This window comes from Epinephelus lanceolatus, chromosome 23, assembly GCF_041903045.1.
Source record: "Epinephelus lanceolatus isolate andai-2023 chromosome 23, ASM4190304v1, whole genome shotgun sequence".
NCBI classification, from domain to species: Eukaryota; Metazoa; Chordata; class Actinopteri; order Perciformes; family Serranidae; genus Epinephelus; species Epinephelus lanceolatus.
Genome location: NC_135756.1, coordinates 15,107,974 through 15,135,757, shown reverse-complemented (window position 1 = coordinate 15,135,757; position 27,784 = coordinate 15,107,974). Strand labels below are relative to the sequence as shown.

The 27,784-nt window shown below is 42.8% G+C and overlaps 1 protein-coding gene across 1 annotated transcript; it reads right to left on the bottom strand.

The window, feature by feature from the left end:
* Positions 1 to 405: 405 nt before the first annotated feature.
* st8sia1 (ST8 alpha-N-acetyl-neuraminide alpha-2,8-sialyltransferase 1) lies at positions 406 to 27,583 on the bottom strand. Its single transcript, XM_033614933.2, has 5 exons — positions 26,787 to 27,583; positions 22,869 to 23,013; positions 12,747 to 12,856; positions 2,782 to 2,874; positions 406 to 1,458 (listed from the first exon to the last, which is right to left on the bottom strand). Exons 1-5 carry the CDS (start codon positions 26,963 to 26,965, stop codon positions 978 to 980), a joined length of 1,008 nt encoding a protein of 335 aa, XP_033470824.1. The 5' UTR covers positions 26,966 to 27,583; the 3' UTR covers positions 406 to 977.
* Positions 27,584 to 27,784: the final 201 nt, after the last annotated feature.

Here is a 27,784-nt window from a genome sequence, read left to right as displayed (position 1 = left end):
CGTTGTCAACGCTTTATCCCTTCTTTTCATGGCCTCTGATGAACCTAAAAAAGAACTCACATTAATCCTGAAAATCACATTTGGCAAAAACAATACGTGGACGCCCGGGTGTACTCATTTTCCCTTTTCACTGAAGGGTTCAAATGCAACTTGGCTAAACATTCTAGGCTATATAGTACTTAAGACTCCATCTCTAATGGCTCCCGCTTTGAACTAAAGCTCGGTTTGGCACCAGAGAATGCCAATCAAGCACTCGGTTGAAGAAAAGCAGAGAGAGAAAAATCCTTTCATACACATACCAGCCAGCTTTCACTCTCCTTCTCCCCCCTGCCAGTCTTTTTTTTTCCTCCATTAAATTTCAGCCCTATTCAAGCTACTAGGTACCAGGATACCATTATCTCTCCCTTGTTCCTCCCATTTCGCAAGTCTTTCAGTGCCTTTTTTTATTCCCCCTGGTCCTCCACTCCTTCTGTCTGTGTTTGACAAAGACCCAGAGGGGGGTTTGGTCCAGCTGCCCCATATGTCAGTCAGATACAGTAGTCAGCTTACAAAAAAACAGAAAAAAAACCCATCCAGCCGCACACATTTTCACCCTTATTAGTCCCAGCTGAGGCTTTCCACAAACAAACATCCATGCACACACAATTTCAGAAACAAGGGGAGGAGATATGGCGAGTTTTGGGAATGTGTGTGTGTGTGTGTGTGTGTGTTTGGCTACATGTGTTAGTGTGTATTTTGTCCCTGATGCTGCTGGTCTGGGTGGAGGACATTCTTATGATAATTAGGGATTAGCTTGGGGGGCAGCAGGAGTGTGTATGGACACAGATGCAGTGCCAAAGTTCCTCAGAGGAAATAAGCGCACCCATTTTTTGTCATGGCGACAACTTCCTGCCACTTCACAATCCCAATGTCTTCATCTGCTTCCTGTAGCCCACTAAACTTCAACTGACCGCTGTCGCTTTACTCATCGAGAAGCTCTAACTCCCTCCTTCCTGTGGGGAGCAGCGTCCCACTCTCATGCGCAGCGTGCCACTTTTGTGCAGGTGCCAAAGCTGCACAAACTCCTCAGGCATGGCGTGAAACCACTTGTAGGGCAGGATGTTGTCGTAGTAATGGTGGCTGACTGGCTGCTCGTCCAGGCCGACGGAAAATGGCCAGAAGCCGTAGGCCGTCACTTCCTCGCACAGCCCCAGGGCCAAGCTGATCAGGAAGAGCCCCGTGGAGAGGCGTTTGGCGTGCACGCTGCGGGCCTTCCAGAATTTTCCCACCGTGCGCAGGAACTCCGGGTTGGCAAAGAGCATGGTGAGGTTGGAGGACGTGTCCGCAAGGGCGTAATACGCCCGCAGTGACGGGTCGGTGCCAGGCTTCATGGAGAACGCCGGCATGTAGATGTAGCTGGAGCCGTAGACCTTCATACTGTCCACAAAAGCTTTTCTGGACCACAGAAGGTTCTGAAATCTGAGGGACAGAGTGATAAAGAGAAAGAGCGGAGTTATTCTAAAGGTTGAGTCATGACCTGATGACTGGTTGACTCATCTCTATAACTGTCTGCTCCCTCTTCCTTTTCTGCCCGTCTACAAAGGAAATGAGTATCCTGTGTTGTCACATGCAGCAACACAATGGGTGATGTTTGCTCTTTACACACTGACCCAGGACTAAATACAGCAATAAATCACTTGGCAAAGCGGATGTTTTACAGTTTAGAGTGAACAGGCAGAGAGGAAATTCTTCTGTTTCATTGGCTTCATTCATTTTATTTTATTTTACCCTTTTTAAATCCTGTTTGTGTGTATTCATGGAAACAAAATAGGGTCAAAAATACTGACCATATCTGAATGTGTAAAAACATTTCATAAGAATAAATTCAAATGTGTTAAAATGTTTTGAGTCCACTCACAAGACTATGCTCCCATGAATATATATTTAATGTAATTAATGCCAAGGTGATATTCCCACACATTTTCATGTACAAAATAAAATTTAAAAAAACTTTTCCACGACTTTTCAAGGGCCCATAACAAAATTTCCATGACCATTCAGAACATGACATGAACAGAACTGTATATTTTACTCCAAATGTTGAATGTGTATTATTATAGGTGCTCTATGGACACAGAGCAGTAGAGCTCCCACAGTGGGGGAGTGAAAGCCGACAGTTTGGTTGGCCTGTTGGTTAGTGTGTTAGAAAAAAATGTTGCTCTGTACCCTCAATCAACCACATCCTACTTTCAAAGCAGTTAAAACTAGACCAAAGGGTGCACTGGTGACAATTAAATGCACTTGGCTGCCTGTGTAGATTGCTCCAGCTCCAAAATTGTGGTGCAATTTAAAAGTCATACTCATTCAATGGTATTGAAACTTTGGGATTCATGACCCTAAGTGTTCAATCACACTGTCACATTACTCGTGTAATGCCTCACCTGCCTGGCGTTATTTGAACACATCAAATTCATAGGGTGCTTTCAGACCTCAGGCTCATGTTTAACCCAAACAATGTGTCGTGTGACTGCAGTTGGTTCGGATCGAGGTCTGAACACGTTCTCACTACAAACGAAATGAACCAGAGTTCGTTTGTAACCGGACCACCTCTTAAAGAAGGTCTCGGTCCGGTTGTTTTGGTGCGCACCTGAGTGTGATTGCTGTGTTCACACCTGCCCAAATGAAAAGGACTTAGGGGGCAATTGGACTTGAGTTTGATTGAACCAAACCAAACAGGGCAGGTGTGAAAGCACCCTGAGTTTTCAAAATCTCTGCACAAGTAAACAGATTCGGACTGATCACCTTTTCTCTATGATGCTGGGGTTGGCTGTAACCAGGTGTGTTCTGGTTCCAACATCCTCCACATATTCCTTTGAAAGCGGTGGAAGGTTGCACCTGAAAGAACAAAACACATGATATATTTAACATTTCACACACACTCCACATAAACGTTGTATTGAGAGTTGTTAGTTACTCAAGCACTTAAAAAACAGAGTGCTGCAGGGATGAAGTTTATTCGTTTGTACTTTACCCAATGGGATTTTCCTGTCGGATTTTAGATTATTACAGAAAATAAGATCTGCTGCAAACAAAAGTTTTTAATACTACAAGTTTTGTTCGGCGAGATAATCTTCACAAATGAGCACCACTTTTGTTTTTTTAAGCATAATTGCAATCGGCAAAGTAAAAAGCAAACGTTAGACTATAAACAAACTACACTACAGCTGCATGACTTCCAACTTTGCCACCACAACAAGGCTGTAGTGCTGTGTTCAACATGATGACGGTCTGAAGTCTCATTTAGCCACTTGATAGCGAGCATCTGTTTTAAGACACAAATGCTTTAACATCCATGCGGGGTAATAACTGAGGTATTGCAAATCGTAGAACAAAACTTTTAAGTCTCTTAATCTTGTGTTGACCACAGACCTTATTTTAGGCATCTACCCAAAAACCCAATAAAAAAACCCACTGACTTTGAGACGAGGGAACTGGGAGTGCTATAAACAGTTTTAGGACTCATTCCTGCAGCACTCATTACCCTGATGATTAGATCTGATTATGATAGCAACATGACCTGCCCACATGGATGTGTGTGTGCGTTTTTGCAATGAAAACAGCATGTCAAAGAGTTTTAATTATGTGAAAAGAAATGGAGGCTAATGAATATATTACAGGCAGCAACAGCAGAAGAGACATTAGAAGTGGAATGACATGGCTGAGAAGTAGTTGCACAACAAAGCTGGCAGAATGGCTGCCATCATTCAAATCTTTGACATATTCCTTCTGGAACAACCAGACATGTTCCAGAAGGAATATGATCTGAAATCAGGGAGAACTTACAACGTCAGCAAACAATATTACATGTTCCCCTGACATTAGCATGTAGCTACATGTAGCAGGGTCATCAACTATGGGCCATTTTGGCCTGGAAACCTTTAGAATATCTAACACACATTTAGAGAAATGTATTCATACAATATTTTCCGCGATAAAGCCTGAGAGTGGGATTGTCATTTCCATCTCCATATATCTTTTCTATCACATTAAACAAAGTGATGGAAATGACTGTAGATGAAAAAAATCCCTTGATATATTAGCTTGCTAATGTCCGTTTTAGTGTTAGTAATGTATATACAGTATATACACACAATATGGAAGATAAATGGCAAATGGACCTGCACTTGCATAGCTAGGGTTGGGTCGGTTCTCGGTAATACCAATTCGGTTTGGTACTCCATCTTGGACCGGGGATTTTTTTTGTTTTGTTTTTTTTTTTTGTTTTTTTTTTTTGAGACCGACCAGGCCGCATACTCAGGCGGAACGTACGCGGAGCGGACTCCGCGGAGGTCCGCCCGGTAAAAGTGGACATCCGCAAGCCCGTGCGCACAAAGCACAACCGCGCGGACTCCGCTCCGCGCACCAGTGTCGCACAAAAGATTGTTCGGCATGTATTTTTCACATCCCGGGGATTTTTCACGGACATTTTTACACGGAGTCTGCTCTGCTTATAGTACGCCCGAGTCTGTGGGCACCTGTGTCTGCCTCTTCGCCAAGCGCACAGCGAGCAGGAGAGAGAGGGGGGTGGGGGTGGGACTGAGCTAGGGGGGTGCGAGTACGCATGCGCCGAGGCCTCTACTGTAGCCTGGAGTTTGTTTAATAGTGACGGGGAGTCGATAATGGCGGACAATTTAGTCTCAAAGAAATCAAAGAATGCGCCACTTATGGCAACACTTTGGCTTTGAGCCAGACGAAGGAGGCAACCTTTGTTCGCACTGATTGAGTAAGCTGCAAAATTTATTTGTAAGGAATAAAAGAAACAATTTATTACTGTCACTCTGTTGTCCTATGGTCGTTTTTTATTTTAAATGAGTCAATTGCGCCCCCAAGTGGCGAAAATCCGGTATTACCGACTTGATGCGTTTTTGTTTTTTTTTTTAAAAACAGACCTTTTTTTTCTCCTCATACCGACCTAACCCTATGCATAGCACCTTCCTAGTCTTACAAGCACTCAAAGCGCTCAACACTACATGCCACATTCACCCATTTACACACACGTTGACGCACACTGGTGGCCGAGGCTACCATACAAGGTGCCACCTGTTACTCAGCTTAAACGCACTCACACACCAATTTGGGGTTCAGTATCTTGCCCAAGGATACTTCAACATGCCGACTGGAGGAGCCAGAGAGCAAAACACTGATCTTCCGATTGGCTGATGACCCACTCTACCTCCTGATATTCTTGATTTAACATAAAACTGACCCTGATTTCCTCTTATTCCAGTTCCCTCCATGGAGCCAACTATCTGGCCATGTGCTTTTTACAGTGTGGTGGAAATAACAGCAACCCCAAGAGACAGGTATTCTTTCAATGAAAAAAAGGCATAAAATACTATTATAGCTTACAACACACAAATACACATTTCATTAAAATGTGTATTTGTGTCATTTGTAATTAAAGTTAATATTAAATCAATATCAGACTCAAAATTATGCAGGGTTCAATGTCCAAAATCTGGCTCAGGGACAAAGGAAATACAGTTAAATTAAAATTATCATGCAACGTTACCTCCTGCACGTCTCATACGTGGTTTAACACATCAGAGCTGTTTATGTTCAGCAGACAGAGCAAATACAGGAATGCTGGAAAAGGACACTTTGTTTCTGTGAATACTGAAAATGCCTTTGTGTCCTTGCTGTGTCAAGTTTCCTCCCTCAGGGTTTATCAGTCCTACTTTTCTTTCAAACTTTTGATAAGCTCCGGCTTCAGTTTAGGTTCAGCTGTCTCAGTGCAGCTCTTGGGATACTCTCACTTTAAACTTTCATTTGCCTGGTGATCTCCAGTCAGTTAAATCTGGTTGCCTGAAGTGCTACTCTAGATTAATGAGTTCAAGGGGCCTGAAATTGTTGGGTCACAGTTTGGCAGAAATCTGTATCAATGGCGACAAGACATTTTCTTACTTCCAGATGGCGAAGCTTACAGTGACGTGGGCTGGCTGGTAAAATTACCTTTTTCAAACAGACTCAACTTATCAAACATGTGACGCCAAAATAGAAGGCTGTGTTACCAGATGGGTTGGGGCAAGGCGAACTCACATAACATGTTTTTTTCTTATCAAGTGTGCCATCAGTGCGTCCAAACAACTATACGGGGCTAATTTTGCCATTTGAGGACACAATTTCTCACACTTTGTACCAAAGATGTGTTCAGGGCCCAGCTGTTCAAAAAGTTTAATCTGGATCACCTAGTCCATCTCACTTTTGCACTGTTTTTCAAAGCAACTTTGGACTGGATCACCCTTAACATCACCAAATCCAGATAACTAGTGCAGGCTACTAGCCAGAGTTCCTGGATATTTTTCCAGCAGCTGTGCAGAAGTGTGTGAGATTTAAGGCCCGTTTTCACTGAAGAAGTTCCTGGCACTATTTGGGGGGCAGGAACTACTACAGGAACGTCCTCTCGCTCAGCCCTCTCAAACGCTGTGTCTCCACTGAAAGAGCGGAGTAGGAGGAAGGTTCCTATAAAGTTACCGGGCTCTGGATGTGATGTAATCGTTGCGCGACCATTTTGACCAGGGCGACGTAGGGGCGTAGGGACACCGTTAGCTGTTAGCTGATAGCGGTGTCTGTAATAACTCACTATACTCACAAAGTGGCCCGTGAAAAAAATATTTTTTCCAGCGGATGTCTTAGTTACAACATAATTGAGCTAACTGGAGTAGTTTCATGTCGTATCCGACAACGGGAGGCTTTTAACAGATTACTGAGTTTGTTTACATGGCGGTGGAAGCTATGAACGAGCTAACCCTCATCTGCTGAGTTTTAAAAATGCCGGCTATTTTGTTGCTTTCCGTTGACGTCACATTCCGCCTTGAGTATATCCAATCAAACCCCAAGCCCCAGCCAGGAGTTTTTCGGGGCCGTTCTGAGTACCTACTCCGAGGCAGGGGCTTGTTTAGCCCCTGTAAAAGTTCCAGAACTCTGTCCTTCGGGGGTGGTTCCTGCGGTGGAGACACGCACCAATGGCCCCGGCCCCGTAAAATTACCCCGAAGTTCCTGCGGTGGAGACGGGCCTTAAGATAATTACTGCATTTGCTGACGTGAGAAGGGCTTCAGGCACACATTTGCATGCAGTTGTGGGTGTCAAATTAGGTAATAGTGACTGTTCAGTGTGAGCTAATGTTTGTCAGAACTGCCAAACCAGCTAAGCTATTTTAGTAGCATGTAGAGAAATTGTGTCGTCTTGGGGTGGGCAATATGGCCCTCAAATAATATCATGATATTTCAGGGTATTTTTGCGATAGCAATATTCTTGATGATGTGACAAAGTTCAACAAAATAAAATCTACCACAAATGACACATTTAAACAGCTCCAAAATACAACAGGCGATTTCCTTCTTTTAGCAAAATCCTAAATGATTGAGTTGTTTTTTTCCACCTGGACCTTTATGCTCTGTCATTTCTCCTCTAATATCACGCTGTAACCTGTGACCGGCTGTTATGATACCAGAACTATTGCACGTTCACATATATGGGTTTTTTTGTCGAGTCGCAAGTGTCACGTAGGTTTATGACAAAATCACTTGACGACACAGACTCCCGTGTGCGCAGTCTGCGCGCGGCAAGAGAGAAGAGGGAGAGATGCTGTGCTGCTGCCGGAGGAGCCGCTGAATGAGTTCCCTCTGAGCGGTAACTTGCTAAAAGAGTCTGAGAAGTCCGGGGCTGTTCATAAAACATTCAGGACACCACAGTTTATTCAACACTACTGAAGCTGCTCATCTCTTTGTAACCACTGTGGAGTCACTAATAATTTCACTTTCAGTCATGCTTGTTCTTGCCGTGGGTAACAGTATGACGTCAATATGTCAACAAGTCCAAATATCACAATATGAATTTTTCATATATTAAAAAATATACCTGTCTTATCGTGAACAAGATGATATGACACAACCCTAGTGTCACCTGTTTCGTGTCATCTCATTGACCTTAAAACTATTTGAATAACCATAGAACTCCAGGGAAGATGTTTTTCTGTAGGCTGACGCGGCAGTTAGCATCGCACTGATTCCCTCGTCAAAAAGCCTCTGGGATTTTTCCATTTAAATTTCGGATTATTGCTGAAATGAGCTCTGTGGCGAACAAACATTTATGATACTTAAAAGTTTTGTTCAGCAAGATAATCTTTACAAATGAACACCACTTCCATGTTTATTGAAGCCTTAATGCAGTTGCTAGAAGTAAAAAGCTTTTGGTTGCATGACCTTATGTCACCACCACAACAAGGTTGCAAAGCTGTGTTTGGCGCAGCTCGGGCTCACTTAGCCACTTGTTAGCAACCTTTTTTAAGACACATAGAAGCATCAAAGTTCACAAGTGGTGTATATACTGACACATTATGTTGTCGAACATATCCTGAAAGTCTCTTCAGCTTGCGTTAAACACAGATCTAATTTCAGGCTAACCAAAAACCCACTGACTTTAAGATAAGGGAACCGAGAGTGGTAAAATGCATTCTCATATTTGGGTTTAAGGTCTCACTCTTGGGACACTCTAACAATCTGTGGCTGATAGATCAGATCAGAGGTGCAACTGTTTGAAACTACTTTTGACTGTGTCTTTGTACATTAATTTGTTCAGATATGGACAGTGAGTTGTTTTGTGGGGACAAAATCTTTTTGAACTGAACGGGTTTGCTCAATTTAAGAGTTTTATTTCATTTTTGGATCAAAGGTATCCCAATCCTACAGAAGAGTTTTGTCTGAATCACAAAGTCACCCTCAACCAGATCAGGAAAAGACAGCAAAGAAGTCTTAAAAGGTCCCAGAGAGCAGAATTTCTGGTTGACCGTATCTGCTAACATGAGGTCTGCTTTACATCACTGAGGGATCAGAGTGCTCTGGTTGTGCATTTCCTCAGCTCTCTTAAGACCTCAGAAAGGGTGTCGTCATACCCTGATTGGCCCAGAGGAGAAACGCATCAAGCTGCTCTCAGTTCCTACTCAGTAGTCAGTCCTCACACCCTGCGCAACAGTTGATCTGAATAACTCTCCAATCAACTCTGGAGAAACTGTGACATTCAGCTAAAATGTTTTGGTAAAAGTGAAACGACAGCAGAAGAATCAGAAACTGCTTCAATCTAATATGATTTCACAATCATTTTATTCTTTTAAGGATGCCAATCTGATCAGATTACCTCTGAACAACTGTGCCCTGATGCTTGGAAACTGGGTCGAGTTATGAAGTATCTGTCATTACATTATCAGTGGGTTTGCTGAGGGCTGGTTGCGATCATGGTCAATCACATCAGCTCCTGTAATGTGCTTACAGTCTGACAATGATGCAGACAGTCAGGAGGTAGAGAGTGCAATATGTTGCTGAAGGCAGATGGATTGTTTTCAATTAAATTCACAATTGTGGACTTATTTTAAGTCCTTTAGTTGCTTTTTCATGAGTTTGTGCGACAATATCACCACCAGGATAGAAACAGCAGTGTGCGTAAAGGGAGACTTTGGTATTTTTCAACCTGGACCATAATTCCCCTTTCTTTTCCATCTGAATGACTTATGTGAACAACAATTTTTGAAATTGGTCCAGTAAGGCTCTGCAGCCAGCTGCGGTGAGACAGGCTGTAACGTAATCCCTGTGGGCATTTCAGCACTGTCAATATACGTCCACTTGAAGTGTTTGTTTTTGCCACTGACAGGCTCAGATTGTTATTCTAAGTGTCAACATTATGGACAAGATCCCTACAGAGGTCGACCTTTTTGTTAAAGAGAAACATCCTTTTTGTTTGACAAGAAATAGCCCCAAAATCCCTATCACCAAACCCACCAGACTCCATTTAAATAAACAGTAATTTTGTCCTTGTAAAACACGCTTCATTCAAAGTCAACAGAAACAAAATATAACTCCAAAAAGCTGTCTTGGTTTGTCTCCACTCTTTCAACAATCACCAACTCTGGGTTTGCTGAAACATTTAATTTACCCAGTTAGCTGTGAAAATAGGTTGGCTCTATACATGCTTAAATTGCGGTTTACTTAATGGAGTTTGGTGTGTTTGGCGATGCCGATTTCAGGGTTTCTGGTCAAACAAAAAGGATATTATTCTTTAACCAAAAGGTCCATCTCTGTTGGGATTCTTTTCATAATGTTGTCAGACACTTAGGGCCAGTCCCAATACCCCCCCTAGCAGTACCCCTTAGCCCTACCCCTACATTTGCGTGTTGAAACTAGCCCTTCGGAGCGAGGGATTTCAGATGCCAGCGAGGGGTAGACGTTGCCATGGCTACCACCAAGCAAGAGACGGGGGAAAAAAGTTCATACATAGCTAACGTTACCGTCGTCAGGTTGCTTGTTAGCTAGCTAGCTAGCTTGCACTATCTTGCGTCTGTCATTTGTCCTGTTCTGCAAAATTGTCTGATTTTTCACATTACGATAACACACCAGCTAGTATAACTATGCTGCCTCGTAATGTTAGCTGGTTAGCTAGCTATCTAGCTAGCAGAAGTCCCCTGTCGTCTGTCATGATTAATGCAAATGCGATCGGTAGGATGAACTCAACTGGAGACTCCATTGTAGATGTCGGATGGAAATGTAGATGGCTCACAGCTTCCTGTTTAAAATAGTTATGTATGCGTGAACGTAACTGACGCGGTGACGTAGTGAGTGGTCTCCCAATTCCTAGGGAAAGATTTCAACCCCTATCCCTCTTTGCTTCATTTTGAGGGCCAAGGGGTAGTAGGCAAGGGCTAGGGGTAGGGCCGAGGGCTAAGGGGTAGTGGACAATTAAGGGGGGACCTTATAATAATAATCCGAGCCGGTCGGTGGCAAAAACAAACACTTTTAGCGGATGTAAATTTACGTTTTTCTATTACATCGCAGCCTGTTTTGCCACTCAATACTGGAACAGTTTTAAAAACTGGCATCTCCATTAGTCACTTAAACACATTTTAAAATAGGGTCCAGGTTGAAAAATACAGACGTTACCCTTGAAGCTTTCACATAGTTGCATGAACTAACAAAAACAGTGGGGAAAAGGCTTCCCAGGAAAAACCAAGTCTAAGGAGATACTTCAAAGTGCTCCATATGTGCACAAACACAGACAATGGTTATGGCAAGAGGAAAGCTTAATGTAATGTTACTGTAACAGGCTGCAATGTGGAGTCCCTGGACTTAACAGTTTTATACCACTAATGTTACCAGAAGCCTGTATATGAGACGTTTAGGGTACATCGGTAGATTCTACTGATATCCCTATTCCACTAAAATTAGCGCAATTACGTGGGGTTTTAACCTACTAAAAGGAAGCTATAGATTCCTTTACCATTGCCAGTAGACCAATGTGGTGTAGGCGGCTCTGCAGCAGACACGTGTGCCTCTCTGTGCAAGTGTGCGTGGTTTTTTGGTCTGTCACATTCAACGTCCCAGACAGGCCAGAAACAGCTCAGTGAAAACTTTACACTTGTTACACATCTTTTACTTATTCAGTTTCGCTTTCAAACTTGGTGATGACTAATTTGGATTGATGACTGAGCGCTGCTTAGGTGGAAACGGGCGGTATTTTGTGGTGGTGCATCACTGCATCTCGCCAGTAAAGGAGCTAAAATTGTGTTGTGTTCCAATTGTCAATCAGAGCCGGAGGTGATTATATAATACCCATGACCCAGGTGTGAATGCCAATTAAAACCTTTCCCACAACATTAAAAAGCCAGATATTAGCAGGTGTTATTGGGTGTTTTTTTTGTGTGTGCGGTGGCAATGGGGCTTAAAAGTCATGTGTTTAAGGCACATCTGTAATTTGTAGTTACACAAAATAAACTGGATTACTTTTTTGTTTCTACTAAATTTTATTAAAAGTTCAGAGGGTAACTTGTAAAAAATAACCTTTTACCACAGGTTGCAGTCTAGAGCTTTTCATTCTGGAAGTGCAGAAAGGCTGATTGAAAATCATAAAAATGTTCACTTCAAGAATCAATGGACACTGCAACATGCAAGCTGCTGAAGTCAGATGCTGCCGTGCTGCCATATTTAATACAACCTGAATAAATCTGTATTTCTGCCCTGCGTTCAGATGCGTCAGGAAACACTTACAGTATTGACTGTTGAATTTGATGCGTGCATGTCAATTGAATCTTTCCCATGTAAACCCATGTGGCTGTTTATCAGTGGCATCTCTTCCTTGGAGCTCTCACAGAGCCTTCTGTTTGAGTTGAAATTCAAATGTCACACATTTGAATTTTATGTCTCCCTTTAGCTCATTCTGCTTCAATGCCAGAGTAGATGTCATGTTCTCGGGGAGGATTAAAGCTCCTTTAGAGGTGGTTTCTTCCTCAATCAAAACCAATACAAATGCAGCGCTTTGATTACTTGTATCAAACAGAAAAATACCTTTATCTCATATTAAAGAATATGTAAATGATCCTCTTTGTGTGATTCCACCAAAGTCCTCATCACCTGCTCTCCTTTTATGTTGCCCTACCAGATGGTTTCATTCTGCTTTCCGCCTCTCTGCTCATCTCCTCTTCCTATTTTGCTTACTCACGCCGACCCTCTTTTCTCTCATGCCCTCGATGTGGCCCATTTTCCTCTCTTCTGTCTGCCTCCCCCTCGGCCACAGTCGACACCAGCTCTCATTATCACTGATGGCTGATGGTGTTTGGCTACTCTCCGGGGCACGTCCGCTTCACATTTGCAGGAGCAGTGAAGCGGTAATATACAATGCACACGCTTGCACTCAGAGCCCCGCAGAGCGCCTTGTTTCTCACCGCATGATGAAGTCGGCCTGGTCGATGTCCTGTCCACATTTGCTGTGCCGGAGAATGCCACCGTTGCCCACCACTGCACACTTCTTCAGGGGCAGCTGCAGGGGGTTGTCCTGTGCAGAAGAAAGCAGCTCTGTTAGCACAAACATCTGGACAGAAACACAAGCTATAAACAGATCATCTTTTTCTGTCAACACAGATCCCCAAATTGAGGCAGTTGCACAAATCACCCTTTAGTCAGCAAAGGGCAGGGGTCTCATTTATAAAATAATGCGTAGGATCCATACTAAAAATGTACGTATGGACAAAAGCCAAAAGTGGTGCGTGCCAAAAATATTCGACAATTTCTACAACCAGGCTTTTACCTCACCACCTGTATCGCTAATTTCCCATCTTCAAAATGTTCGTAAGCATGGGTCAAATTTTCTCCCATCAGGTCTGTTTTCATACATCACAACTTTTGCGTGGGAAGTGGCGCACGCCTCTTTTAGGCCTTGTTTTGGGCAATGTTTATAAATGAGACCCCAGGACTTTGGCCTCCTGCTGAACTTCCTCACAGCCTCGAGTACTGATGGAGTGGAGACAGAAAGTGAGGAAGTGGACAAAAGTCAGTTGAGCTTATGTGTGACTCAGATTCCATTTCCATTGCCAAGTCCATATTACACTCAGCAGATGAGGGCTAGGCGAGGAAAATCAAATATAACAATATTTTCAATCAATATTGCAATGACACTGTTGAGTTGATAATTGGTGCTTTCACATGATATTAACACAAGAGATTGTTGGGAATTAATCATCAGTAAAGTGTATATAATGACTAACTGGATAAAGACAAATGGTAGAAGAGTCTGGTCAGTTTAGAAAACTACATCACTTAATTGTAATGCAGCTTTTACAAGCAGAAAAATACAACAAAGACCAAAGACAATATTTTACTATATAATGACTGTGTGTGTGTGTGTGTGTCTGTTCCACATTTTTCTCCTCACTGACTTGGTCAATCCATGTGAAATTTGGCACAGTGGTAGAGGGTCATGAGAGGATGCGAATGAAGCAATATTACATCAGTTGGCCAAAGGGGGGCGCTATAGCAACCGATTGAAATTGCAAAATTTGAATGGGCATGAAACTTTGCACAGAGATGCTTCTCCTCGTGAGGAACAAATTTGCCTCAAGAACCCATAACTTCTGGTTACATAGATTTTCCACCATTTTGAATTTTTTGAAAAACACTTAAAATCGATCTCTTCCTGGGAAGTTTGACCGATCTGCATGAAACTCAGTGAACATAATCTAGGGACCAATATCTAAAGTTCCCTCTTGGCAAAAGTTGGAAAACTTACTAAAACTGAGCGTCTATAAGGCAATGAATATTGCGGAGGGCGTGGCTCATCATATAAAGGTCTATAACATCTCAAGGGTTTCACCGATCACGCAACTTTGTAGGCATATGACCACACATAATCTGAGTGGACCCCCCCAATATTGACCCCATCAAACAAAATAGGGGCGCTAGAGAGCTAATTTCTTATCTAGGCCTAAGCGCCATATCGATTTTTACTAAACTTGGTAGATATGTAGAACAGGACGCCTCAAGGTGACTGGAGAAATTTAACTCTAATTGGCAACTGGGTGGCGCTATAACAACAGAAAAATGCTTAAAAATGGCTAAAATGCGACTGATCGCTGTGGCCCAATGTTTTCTTTTTTTTCTAATTTTTCGTACGACTAAGTCATGGTATGGTATGCTGTACATAATCGCGGAAACTGTCAGTGTGTCATTCTGTCAGTCAGTCATTCTGTCTGTCCCACATTTTTCTACTCACCGACGTGGTCAATCTATGTGAAACTGCACATAGGCATTGAGGATTGAGGATTGGCAAACTGAGATTAAACAGGATTTCAGACTTGAAAGGTTTCTGTAAAGATGCTCCAGGACATCTTGAGAGCACGCGAGTATTTAATTTAACATGGAATTTTGACACACATTTTACTTTTAACAAATACTGTGTCTCCTGCGATTTGAAAATTGCAGCAGGCAAATTGTTCAGCCTCTTTTCAGGCTAATTACTTGAACTGTTTATTCATGACTTTGTAGACGTCTCTACTAGCTTGCTAACTGTTTTTTCACACTCTCACTGACACGACATGGTGTTACAGTTGACCCAAATATGTGGGTTTTTTTTTTAACTAATTTGTATTTTCTGAAATTAGTTGAGCTCCTCCACAGTGTCTCCAAATACACCCTGGCAGCTGCAGAAGTACCCACTGGGGTACAAGTAACCTCTGGGGAGGGCTATCGCTGCCCTATCATCATCTAAATTAAAGCTCTGTATAAGACAGTACACTGAAATACCATGCTCTGTGAGGCAAGGGCCAAAAATGTCCTTTCTCTTTTGCCTTGGCTGCGTTTAAGTCTGAGGCATGGATTAAACGCGATGGCGGAAACAATTGTGCAGCGCTTTGATTACTTGTATCAAACAGAAAAATACCTTTATCTCATATTAAAGAATATGTAAATGCACAAATCACCCTTTAGTCAGCAAAGGGCAGGGGTCTCATTTATAAAATAATGCGTAGGATCCATACTAAAAATGTACGTATGGACAAAAGCCAAAAGTGGTGCGTGCCAAAAATATTCGACAATTTCTACAACCAGGCTTTTACCTCACCACCTGTATCGCTAATTTCCCATCTTCAAAATGTTCGTAAGCATGGGTCAAATTTTCTCCCATCAGGTCTGTTTTCATACATCACAACTTTTGCGTGGGAAGTGGCGCACGCCTCTTTTAGGCCTTGTTTTGGGCAATGTTTATAAATGAGACCCCAGGACTTTGGCCTCCTGCTGAACTTCCTCACAGCCTCGAGTACTGATGGAGTGGAGACAGAAAGTGAGGAAGTGGACAAAAGTCAGTTGAGCTTATGTGTGACTCAGATTCCATTTCCATTGCCAAGTCCATATTACACTCAGCAGATGAGGGCTAGGTGAGGAAAATCAAATATAACAATATTTTCAATCAATATTGCAATGACACTGTTGAGTTGATAATTGGTGCTTTCACATGATATTAACACAAGAGATTGTTGGGAATTAATCATCAGTAAAGTGTATATAATGACTAACTGGATAAAGACAAATGGTAGAAGAGTCTGGTCAGTTTAGAAAACCACATCACTTAATTGTAATGCAGCTTTTACAAGCAGAAAAATACAACAAAGACCAAAGACAATATTTTACTATATAATGACTGTGTGTGTGTGTGTGTGTCTGTTCCACATTTTTCTCCTCACTGACTTGGTCAATCCATGTGAAATTTGGCACAGTGGTAGAGGGTCATGAGAGGATGCGAATGAAGCAATATTACATCAGTTGGCCAAAGGGGGGCGCTATAGCAACCGATTGAAATTGCAAAATTTGAATGGGCATGAAACTTTGCACAGAGATGCTTCTCCTCGTGAGGAACAAATTTGCCTCAAGAACCCATAACTTCTGGTTACATAGATTTTCCACCATTTTGAATTTTTTGAAAAACACTTAAAATCGATCTCTTCCTGGGAAGTTTGACCGATCTGCATGAAACTCAGTGAACATAATCTAGGGACCAATATCTAAAGTTCCCTCTTGGCAAAAGTTGGAAAACTTACTAAAACTGAGCGTCTATAAGGCAATGAATATTGCGGAGGGCGTGGCTCATCATATAAAGGTCTATAACATCTCAAGGGTTTCACCGATCACGCAACTTTGTAGGCATATGACCACACATAATCTGAGTGGACCCCCCCAATATTGACCCCATCAAACAAAATAGGGGCGCTAGAGAGCTAATTTCTTATCTAGGCCTAAGCGCCATATCGATTTTTACTAAACTTGGTAGATATGTAGAACAGGACGCCTCAAGGTGACTGGAGAAATTTAACTCTAATTGGCAACTGGGTGGCGCTATAACAACAGAAAAATGCTTAAAAATGGCTAAAATGCGACTGATCGCTGTGGCCCAATGTTTTCTTTTTTTTCTAATTTTTCGTACGACTAAGTCATGGTATGGTATGCTGTACATAATCGCGGAAACTGTCAGTGTGTCATTCTGTCAGTCAGTCATTCTGTCTGTCCCACATTTTTCTACTCACCGACGTGGTCAATCTATGTGAAACTGCACATAGGCATTGAGGATTGAGGATTGGCAAACTGAGATTAAACAGGATTTCAGACTTGAAAGGTTTCTGTAAAGATGCTCCAGGACATCTTGAGAGCACGCGAGTATTTAATTTAACATGGAATTTTGACACACATTTTACTTTTAACAAATACTGTGTCTCCTGCGATTTGAAAATTGCAGCAGGCAAATTGTTCAGCCTCTTTTCAGGCTAATTACTTGAACTGTTTATTCATGACTTTGTAGACGTCTCTACTAGCTTGCTAACTGTTTTTTCACACTCTCACTGACACGACATGGTGTTACAGTTGACCCAAATATGTGGGTTTTTTTTTTAACTAATTTGTATTTTCTGAAATTAGTTGAGCTCCTCCACAGTGTCTCCAAATACACCCTGGCAGCTGCAGAAGTACCCACTGGGGTACAAGTAACCTCTGGGGAGGGCTATCGCTGCCCTATCATCATCTAAATTAAAGCTCTGTATAAGACAGTACACTGAAATACCATGCTCTGTGAGGCAAGGGCCAAAAATGTCCTTTCTCTTTTGCCTTGGCTGCGTTTAAGTCTGAGGCATGGATTAAACGCGATGGCGGAAACAATTGTGCTCATTATTCCCCTTGGAGTGCACACACTTGAGAATATACGCACGCACACGCACACGCACGCACGCGCGCGCACACACACACACACACACACACACACACACACACACACACACACACACACACACACACCTCCTTGCCTCAGGGTCTCTTTTAGACCGTGACAGGGGGTTGAGTCAGAGGACAATACCCGGCTAACAGCACATCAAGCAGGGGAGGGGAACCAGCAAGTTGGGCTAAAAATGTGAGAGGGGGGCACTTATTACAGTCGCACATGGCTCATCTATTTCTGGAAAGTTATTAACCCAACATCTTATAGGATTTTGGTTTGGTTGTTCATTATGTCGCAGGGCCACAACTGAAGACCATTTCAATTGATTTCAATGATACAGATTGTTTTTTTTCATTCATGTTTTGGTCCATAAAATACCAGACATTGGTGGAACAGTACCCATCACAATTCTTGTTTTGTCTGACCAACAGCCTGCAGCCAGAACATTTCATGATACCATGATGTTACACAGAAAAGAAGCTGTAACCAGCTGCTGTTTGGATTTACAGTTCAGTTTTTCAGTACTGGATTCATAAAATAAAACTCAAATGTATGTGTTTTCATGAGATTCGGGGATAAACAACAACATACTGTGCACCAATTTCTCATCTAAACACTGATATCAGCCAATATTCCCCTTGTTGCTTGCCATCAGTCCGTAAATAAGACATTCAACGATGATATTCTGTTCTGTTACATCAATTTTGCGCAGGCTAAAATGCAGGGCTCGAGACTAATGGTGTGCCGTCATCCTGGGGACAAGAGAAAAGTGTTTGGGATGAAGAGAGATCTCCCCCAGGACACCTTCTGGGCAAAAGGAAGCCGTAAATTTACTACTGACACTTCCTGTTGTTTTCCTGATAATGCTACATTGTGAACAACAAATCTGTGTTGGAATCAGCAGGAGGAGAGCTAGTAAATGTTAGTTGTTAGTAACCAGTGGCTGGAACTAAAAGGTACTGGAGTTTGCACTCAATTATATTATGATACGTTCATGCTTTGTTCAGTAACAATTAAGTATTGGGGTGAAGGTAAATTTGAATGTTATCATGGAGTGTTCAAATGTAATCTTGTAATATAGTTTGAAGCTGTCTGAAGAAGAAATTTGTTGATATTTTCACAGGGATATAAAATAGATCTTAGAGACAGAATTGTGACATTTTTTATATCGTGAAAAGGCTTTTAAAGCTAATATTTGTTTAAAAATGTTTTTCATCATCATCAGTCTATCGGTAAATTGGACATTCACTGATGTTTTTCTGCTGTGTCACATCAATTTAGCACAGGCTAAAAAGCAGGGCTTGAGACTAATGGCTTGCTGTCGCCCCAAGTACCAAGAGAGAAAGTGTTTGAGATGGACAGAAATCTCACCCTTGGACACCTTTGGGACGAAAGGACGCAGTAAACATTAGGGGACGCACTTTAAAAACAAGAACAACAAAATAAACAACAACAACCACACAAAAAACACCTGTACTGCCAAATGATTGTTCTAAACGTTGGTGAAGTTATTGGCCTAGAATTTCACAATCAGTGCATCCTCAGAAACTGTCACACTTTTGAAGATGCTGAAAAGAAGAGATCATGTGAATCTGCCGTACAGTCTAGTGGACTGTTTGTACGGACACTCTGTTTGAGCCATTGAACTAACCAGCAATTAACTGTCAAAGCCCTAATTGGCACATTCCCTGGCAGATGCCCAGATACTGTAGCCGTTCCCAGCTTGGTGTAGCGTGGCTGGTTGTCTGTGTTCAAACCTGCAATCACCACAGTGGTAGTTGAGAAGACAGAGAATATATAAGTGTGTGTGTGAGCTTGTGCTTCGTCCATCCCACTTAACTACTACTTCCTTTCATTCTGAGAAGCACACGTACAACTGGCCACAGTATAGGTTTGCAGAGGAAATGCAACCACATTAACAATAGATCATGCATGCAAACAAGGAGTCTCACAAACACAAAGTTGAACTCTGCGGCAGAGTGTCACCATAACCTCGGGCGGAGTGAAGTATTGGAGTCTGACATTTAGCAACACAATATCAGCTATGTCCCAGTGACAAAGAGAAGTGAGAAGACTGCACACAGTGTAATGAAGTTCTATGATTTATTTTAAAGGGTCAGTTCACCCAGTTCACTGTTGTACTCAAAGTACAACAAGTGTTTTTAGACCAAGGAAGTTTTTCATAATTCCTTTTTTAATTCAGGGTGTTTTTACATTTTCCTACAAAGGTAATGCACCAAAATTCATACGTATCCCACGTAATGATGAGCCAGTAATTCGTGCTTAACCAATGTACTTTGGAAGGCAGTTAGGCAATGCGCTAACTGGAGTAAAGAAGGAGACAGTCCTGAGTGGTCCACTTAGGCCTTGTTCACACGATACCAATACAAACTAGAAAAGCACTCAGAGATTGCAGACCTCCGCCAAAAAGGTGACATTCCCTCCCCCTCTGCATCAGATTTTGCAGCCTGCATCACAATTAGGTTATTTGCATCACTATCATTATTAGGTTATATATGCCTTCACCATGGAGACACTGTGGTGAATTTATTTCGTTTTAATTTTGTACCAACACAGAATATAATATGTTTTTTGTATTTTTCACTTTCTTTTTTTCCAACACCGAACATTAATTTCAACCTTAGGATTACAACAATATTTAGCAAGCAGAACAAGACGTGCTTTCTGGCCACCAGATGGTGCTATTTTCACTGTCTCATTAGAAATTGGAATTGCTGCTGAGGCTGTCAGACGATAGACTTTATTTATTATTTTATCCACTTTGCTTCAACCGATCACCACCAAACTATCATCTGTTCCTTGTCCCATTATCCACCTTTCCTGAAAATTTCATCAAAATCCGTTTATAACTTTTTGAGTTATTTTGCAGACAAACAAACAGACAGACAAACATACCAACGCCGGCGAAAACATAACCTCCTTGGCGGAGGTAACAAAAACATATTTTTATTTATCCTGTATTTAAAAAAATTCAGCTGTGAAAATGATATCCCTGTTTCCACAAAAAAGAAGCTTTTTGCTGCAATTACCATGCCAGGCCAGTAGATGGCACTACACCTTAATGTCAAACACCATAGAAGAACATTCTGTGCATGCACAGTGATTTGTTTTCCTCTTGACACTAGTGATAAAAAAAAAAAAGATAAACTACATTTTAACCTTACGTAGCATAGTTAGCTGCTATGCACTTAATAATATTGGGCACAGCAGACATCTTTGTGCGCCAATGTAGCAGTGATGTTGATGCAGCAGTGCTAAGTTCATTTGTAAGCTCGTAAGTAGTCCCAAAAGTGCTAACAAAACGTTCCTGGGCACCTAGTGGGCATGCGCAAACTGGGTTGCAACGTAATCGTTTTCCAAAATCTTTGTCTATCCTGTTTACACGTCTCCATAGAAACAGATATTTTTAAAAACTTTCACTTTGGAAGCCTTTTTCGTAATATTATCACTTATCGCAATAATTTCTGATACAATTAATCGCCCAGCAAAATTTGTTATCATGACAGGCCTAGGTAACATTAGCCATCTGATGCTAGCAATTAGTCCTGTCACTGTGTGTGTGTACTGGGCAGGCGGACTCTCAACATCCCTGGTGTGAAGCTCACACTCCTGCAGCAGTAGTGACATGATAGATGATCATGAGAGAAAGCGGAGCAATGAGGCACTGGGCGAAGTAAAACACTATGCACAGTTCTACAATTAAATGGCATTTTACCCATTTTAAATAGTACAAAAAAAAATTGAAAGTATATTTAAGAATGCTTGAGGTGATTGGCTGCAAGCACAACCATACAAATAGTCATTTTATTTTAGATCTGGGTACAAAAAGGATCAAATGCAGGTATTGTTTCACTGGAGAAGTTTGTTGCTACTTGATACATAAAATGTCACAAAAAAACAAAATAAAAGTGCTGTTTTCAAATTGCTTGTTTCGTCCAACCTGCACTCCAAAATATCCCAGTCCCAAATATTTAGTTTACAATCATATAAAACAGAGAAGAGGAGCAAATATTCACATTTAGGGATGTTGGATGCAGCAAACCTTTGGCGTTGTTGCTTGAAAATGATCAATAATTAACATAATGTGGTAGCTCTTATTTGGGTGAACCAGCGTGTTCTGAATTTAGTGCGCATACACTTATTACCAATAAAGTGGTGTGTGAAAACATAAAACTCTGGGGTTAACACCCCGCGCTGCACATTCATGCATGTACACCCACACTGTGGCTGAGCTCAGCCGTCTCTCGCTTCATATTCTCATTTCTTTATTTATTCACCTCCCCCATTCCTCATGAATGAACATGCACTGCTCACGACTGCAAATTAGGGTCACATAATATTCATCGCATTTACCAACCAGGACATGAGGCTGCAAATCTGTGGCATCAGTAATAAGGATCCAATTCTCGTTATTAGTGAGATGTATTGCCCCTGGATACAAAAACCACGGCAACAGCACTCGCACCAGAGGTTCTCATTTTGTCCTGTTTCCTGGCACAAACACTCTCATCCACATGCGCACCCACACACAGACATGAAGCCAAGTAAAAATAGCCCTTATCTCGATACAGACACATGCACAGGAGCATAAATACACACTCTGGGTCCATTTTTGCACCATACGGCATGCTTTACATGGAAAATAAAAGGGGAAATAACTTGGTAGGGAGAGAGCTTGAGGCACATCCTCCTCCAGTTTGTACCCATGGTTTAAACATCCCCATCTTAGATTAGACTGAAGTGGAAAAATAACACGACAGGACACATAAACAAGAAGCAGGAGCCTCATTTAATGCAGAAAAACTCTTCAACCTGTCCTTATCTGCGCCTCTCAAGTTGTAAAACATCCTGTCGCTATAGAAACAAAAGTGAAAGATGCATTAATTGTGAAGTTTAATGCAAAAGTCAGAGTAAAAAGCGAGAATGAAAGATGTTCTGATATACTCGTATACTGTGTCTTGTTGCTCTAACCGGCCTCCACATCTTAATATTGACTTCCCTCACGCTGCAGAACACTACACCAGCAATCCTGTCTCCTTCAGAGGGTGTCTGTCTACTCCACCGCCCCCACTCCCCGCCTCCATTATGGATCAACGAGGATCCGCATTAAAACCCACAGTCCCCACAATAGTGTCAAATTGCGCTGAGTGGGAGAAAAAACACTTTCCATCATCTGCTCTTTAAGAACACAGCTGCCTGTCTCAAAGTCGTGTGTTGGGGTAAAGAGGATTGTGGCTCCGTGAAGGGAAAGTCAGCCGTTCTTCTTCTATCAGATGTTATTACTATGATAGCATACCTGCACAAAGAGCGGGTAGGTCTCATTGTTGACGGTGTGCGAGTGGTAAAACTCGCCATCGTACCACAGGACCTTGCCCATCGGCGAGTTCTCCTTGGTCACTGCGAACATCCTCCGAGGATCGCAGCATTCTGTCAGCAGCTTCCTGTGCAGAGAAAACATGGGAAATAATAAGATCTGGTATCTGGACAGTTTCACACAGATTGGATTCAAAAAGACGGCTGGGAGTCTGGCAGTGGCACTCCCTGAATCTTTAATTCGAAGGAGTACATTAAAGGACCAGAACATTTACTGGGAAGAAGCCTTTGCATGTTTTGGGAAAACCTGTAGGGACCCAAAAACCAACTTTCATTCAGGTATCTTGAGGGGAAAATTCAAGGGTCCCCTTTGAAAACGGCAATGACAGTTGTTCCTTTGCCAAAATTTAGCCTAACTTAGCTTAACTTAGCATTTTTAGGAATGTCAGTTTCGGGTAATTTTACTTTTGACAGCCCAACATCCATTAACTGGTAACCAATCAATTTCTTTTAGAGTAAAGGACGCCAAATGAAGCCTTTTGGTCCAGTGCTACATCGACTCAGTGAGCTTTAGCGCTGCATTTGAAAGCGCTATCTAATTGGAGGTGGTGAAATTTAAATGTTTTGTGATATAACAATCTTTCCTTTTGTTTTAATTTCTGCTGGCTTTGCTGACAGAAGGGTGGCTGGCTGTGTTAACATGCAGAAACACAGAACTCTCTGCACACCCTCTTGTCTACACTGGTTAGCTAACATTAGCCTTGGCTGCTCTGCATTGCACACCAGCTAGGTTGGGTGGGAGCTAGCTAGCGGCACCGCTCATTCTGGATTACAGCTGTTTATGGCGTCCTGCGAAAACATGGTAGCCACCCTCCAGTCCCTCTCCCAAGTTCGCCCTGGTCAATAATTGTCTTAATTTTGACCCCTTTAGCATTGTTAGCACTACTACCCATGCTGACACTGCTAATGTTGCTAACAGAGGTAACATAGGCCAAGTTAACAATGCTAAAGGAGGTTTGCTCCTCAAAATTAAGGGGAACTGCCCATTGGTCCGACAGCCCATTGTTCCGAACATATTAAACCCATTGTTCCGAAGTCAGTTCCGAAATCATCATGATGCCCTGTGGTTAAGGTCTGGTTAGGTGTAGGCACAAAAACCACTTGGTTAGGGTGAGGAAAAGATCATGGTGTGGGTTAAAATGAAAAAGAAAGTGACAGACACGTAAACTGTGAGCCTGCTTCACCTCAAGCCTTTCCCAGCTGACCCAGAGTCGGTCGCGGCGCACCATCAAGGCAGAAATATGCCCGCCAGGAGCCATTCAGCACTGCCGACCATCGGACTAATGGGATGTTGGACCAATGGGTTGTCAGACCAATGACATGGACCCAAATTAAGCCACTTATTCACCATCTCAAGAGAGACAAGAGGGTGGGCACAATGTTTCCAAACCAATGCTGTTGGAGCTGCTGGCCTAAGTAACATTAGCTCCCACCAGACCTGGATGGTGTGCAGTAGATTAGCATGTGTAATTGGTCAAAATTATTCTCTGAGGTTAACCAGTTAAAAGGGTACTTCACCGACTTTTAACCAGCTTTCTATCATAATAATATGGGTCGTATATTTATCTAACCAGTACCTAGATATCCCCACTCCCCACTCACCTGGCAGAGTTTCACTGGCTCTCGGGGGCTGTTGCTCGAACCACAGGCTGTACTTCTGCATTATCATATTGCCCGCCACCCATGCCACCACCACCACCAAGAGTACAGAAACGGATTGAGAGAGAAACCCACAACTTATCAAATATAAACCAAGATTCTGTTACCACACTGCCTATTTCACGGCTAAAATGTTCTTTCGGAACATATTTTAGTGCTGTGTTTAGCTGCAGTAACATGAGTTTTTGAACCGGACGTGGGCGCCAACCAATATCCTGTCACTGAATTCCCATGTCAAAAATTTGATACGATTTTCCCATTGGATTTTGGATTACTGCTGAAATAAACACTGTGGCGAACAAATACTGAACACCACTTTGATTTTTGAAGCCTAAATGCTATCACCAGAAGTAAAAAGCTAATGTTAGCCTACAAGCAAATTACACTGTGATCGCATGACATAACGTACCCCCTGTAAAGCCATGTTCGGTGTGATGATATTTTGTAGTCTGGTTTAGCCACTTGTTAGCAACTGACCTTTTTAAGACACATAAAACTTTTAGAAATTATGAGTGGTATTTATTGACGATTTTATGTTGTAAAACAAATCATGAACGTCTTGTAAGCTTGGATTAACCACAGACCTTAGATCAGGCATCTAACCAAAAACCAGTTCACAAAACCCATTGACTTCTATACAAGGTAAGTGGGAATAGAAAAACGCTAACTCATTTCCTGAAGTTTTAGGGCATCTTTAATGGTCAACCGTTGACATCCCTAAGCTTTATTTAGCCTTGTCTGGTGTCCAGTTTCACAATGGACCACTAACTTCATGCCAACTTACAAAAGGAGCGCGCCATAGATTTTTCTAAAGACAGTAATGTTGGCCTCTTATTATTTTTGCTAAGGGGGCAGCAACTGTATTTGGGGGGCCAGGGCCCACTAGGGATGCACCGATCCGATATCTGGATCGAATATCGGCCCTGATATAATCAAAATAGATGGATCGGGTATCGGAAAATGCAACCTATACCCGAGGCGATCCTTTCCCTTTAAATGTATTGCGACGCGAGTTATGTACGTCATGGAGCGAAGGAGAGAATGTGCCATGTTGAGGTATTTCACACTATTTCAACTGCTGTTGCACAATTGTTTATTTTTGTTAAAAATCAATAGTTCATCATTGCATTGATCTGTTTCATCTTGTTTCATTTTATCTTAGTAAAGAACTGTGTAGTCATCAATGCCTGATGCCTCTCGTCTTTTCTGTTCTACGTGTAGAGGTATATAGCTTTTTAGGTCAACCATGGTATCGGATCGGTATCGGGTATCGGCTGATACTCAAAGCAACAGCTTCGGAATCGGTATCGAAACTGAAAAAGCTGGATCGGTGCATCTCTAGGGCCCGCTCTTGGAGGCACCACTGGATTCTGATAAAAGACGGGCTATAATAGAGCCAGAGTAAAATGTGTGAACTGTATAAATGACAGGACAAATCACAGATCAGAGAAAATGATCACATATTTTAGGTTACAGATAAATGCCTGAGAGGTCAATAGTTGGGGCTGCCCTCAGCACTTTAACTCACTATTTAATCCTAGCAATCTACTGGACCAAACAGAAGCTGTATGACTTTAAAACCACAGCTCCAAGTGAGCATCACCCCCTCCCTGTAGGCCCTGCTGTCCGCTGCTCTGCAGGTATCACCTTCTTTCATTACCCTAATCGGCTTTGCCTCGGAGAATTGTCTGCACATATTCTTAACTAAATAAGATTTTACCCAGGCTGCCCACGGTGTGACAAACACGCCCTTTTGATCTGGTTTGCCTGTTTAAAAAACCTGCAAATGAAGGACCCACATGGTCTGTGTGGCACTTAATAAAGAGCGTCTGTGATGCTTGTATCTCCTGTAATGTCTCTCCAAAGCTCTGACAAATTCAATTGGTTATCCATTACAATCTCATCACAATGACATTATGTCCATATGTTCAGGGAGTCCAGATACAGACAAAGGAGGTCACAGGCACCACCACTGAGTGCCAGGAACCCTATGCTCTATAGGGGATGCAGGGGGAGACAAGCATAAACAAAAAGGGATATTAGTGCACATTGCGTTCTGGCTTTCTGCAATGTATGGGGTTTATAGTGAGGAGCAGACTTGTGCACTGCTGTGTGCACCGGGCCTCACTTTGGGAAACACTGCTGTAAGGCAACAGAGAGAAATCTGAGACCTGAGACGAACCTGTACAAATCGATGCCCGTCTGGTTCTTCTGCCACACTTCCCCCTGCCTCAGCACCTCTTCCACTATCTCCTTATCGCGGGGGAGTCTGTAGACGGGGAAAATGTAAAACCAGCAAAGCACCAGCACGCACAGAGCGGCCCACACCGACAGCTTGCCCCGGTAGCATCGCACCAACATCTTGTCTTAATGCTCAAAGCAGCCGGTGCATGCACATCAACCCCCCCGGTGCAGTGAAGCGGTTCAAAGCTGCTCTCTGCGTCCCGCCGCAAATCCCCGTCTCATCCCGCAGACGGGGCGGAGTATGAATGGAGCCTGCAAGGTAAGCTGCTACCCGGTTGTTTGGGTCAAGCTTCGGTGTGGGGATCCTGTGATGCGTCGGTGAGGCTCTGATGGAGAGAAGCGAGCAAGTCTGACCGGGCAGCAGCAGCTCACACTCGGTTGCGGGGTTGTGGTGCAGTGTGTCTGCAGGAATCCGCCGCTCTGCTGTCGGTGCATCACCACCATCGTTACAGCCGGACTGAGAGGAATCATACGGGCCCCCCTCCCCGCCCGGTGTCCCTCTGTATCCAAATTACCACAAGGTGTCTCCGTGGGTGTCCGATCTGGTCCACGTTGGTCCTGTGTCTCCCGCCCTCCGGTGCTCTCCTCTCCTTGGGGCCTCCGCTGTCCTCGTCCTGCTGCGGGGTCTGCGGTGCAAGTGATCACCGGGCCAGTTCAATTCAGTCTCCCTCCACCTCCCCCCTCTTTCTCCTGTCAACACCCCCTCCGCCGAGACAAAGTGCCTCTTGTGCTGCTGGAGAAAGCAGGGGAGAGAGCGGAAACACGCCTTCACAATAAAAGCATGCAGACATTCTCCCACAAGGACACGTCTTAACCTCCCGAGACCTGAACTTATGTTTGGTGTGCATTTTAATTTCTCCTTGCTATTTGGGATCAGTAGTATCCAATAAGTATAAAAAACTAAACATTGTCAACGACAATAAAGTCCCAATGTCC

Coding starts and splice junctions, on each gene's coding strand:
- st8sia1 (XM_033614933.2), bottom strand. CDS start 26,965: ATGTTGGTGCGATGCTACCGGGGCAAGCTGTCGGTGTGGGCCGCTCTG. Junction 23,014..26,786: donor ACGGGCATCGATTTGTACAG/GTTCGTCTCAGG, acceptor TTCTCTGCACAG/GAAGCTGCTGACAGAATGCT. Junction 1,459..2,781: donor CCCAGCATCATAGAGAAAAG/GTGATCAGTCCG, acceptor TCTGTCCCTCAG/ATTTCAGAACCTTCTGTGGT.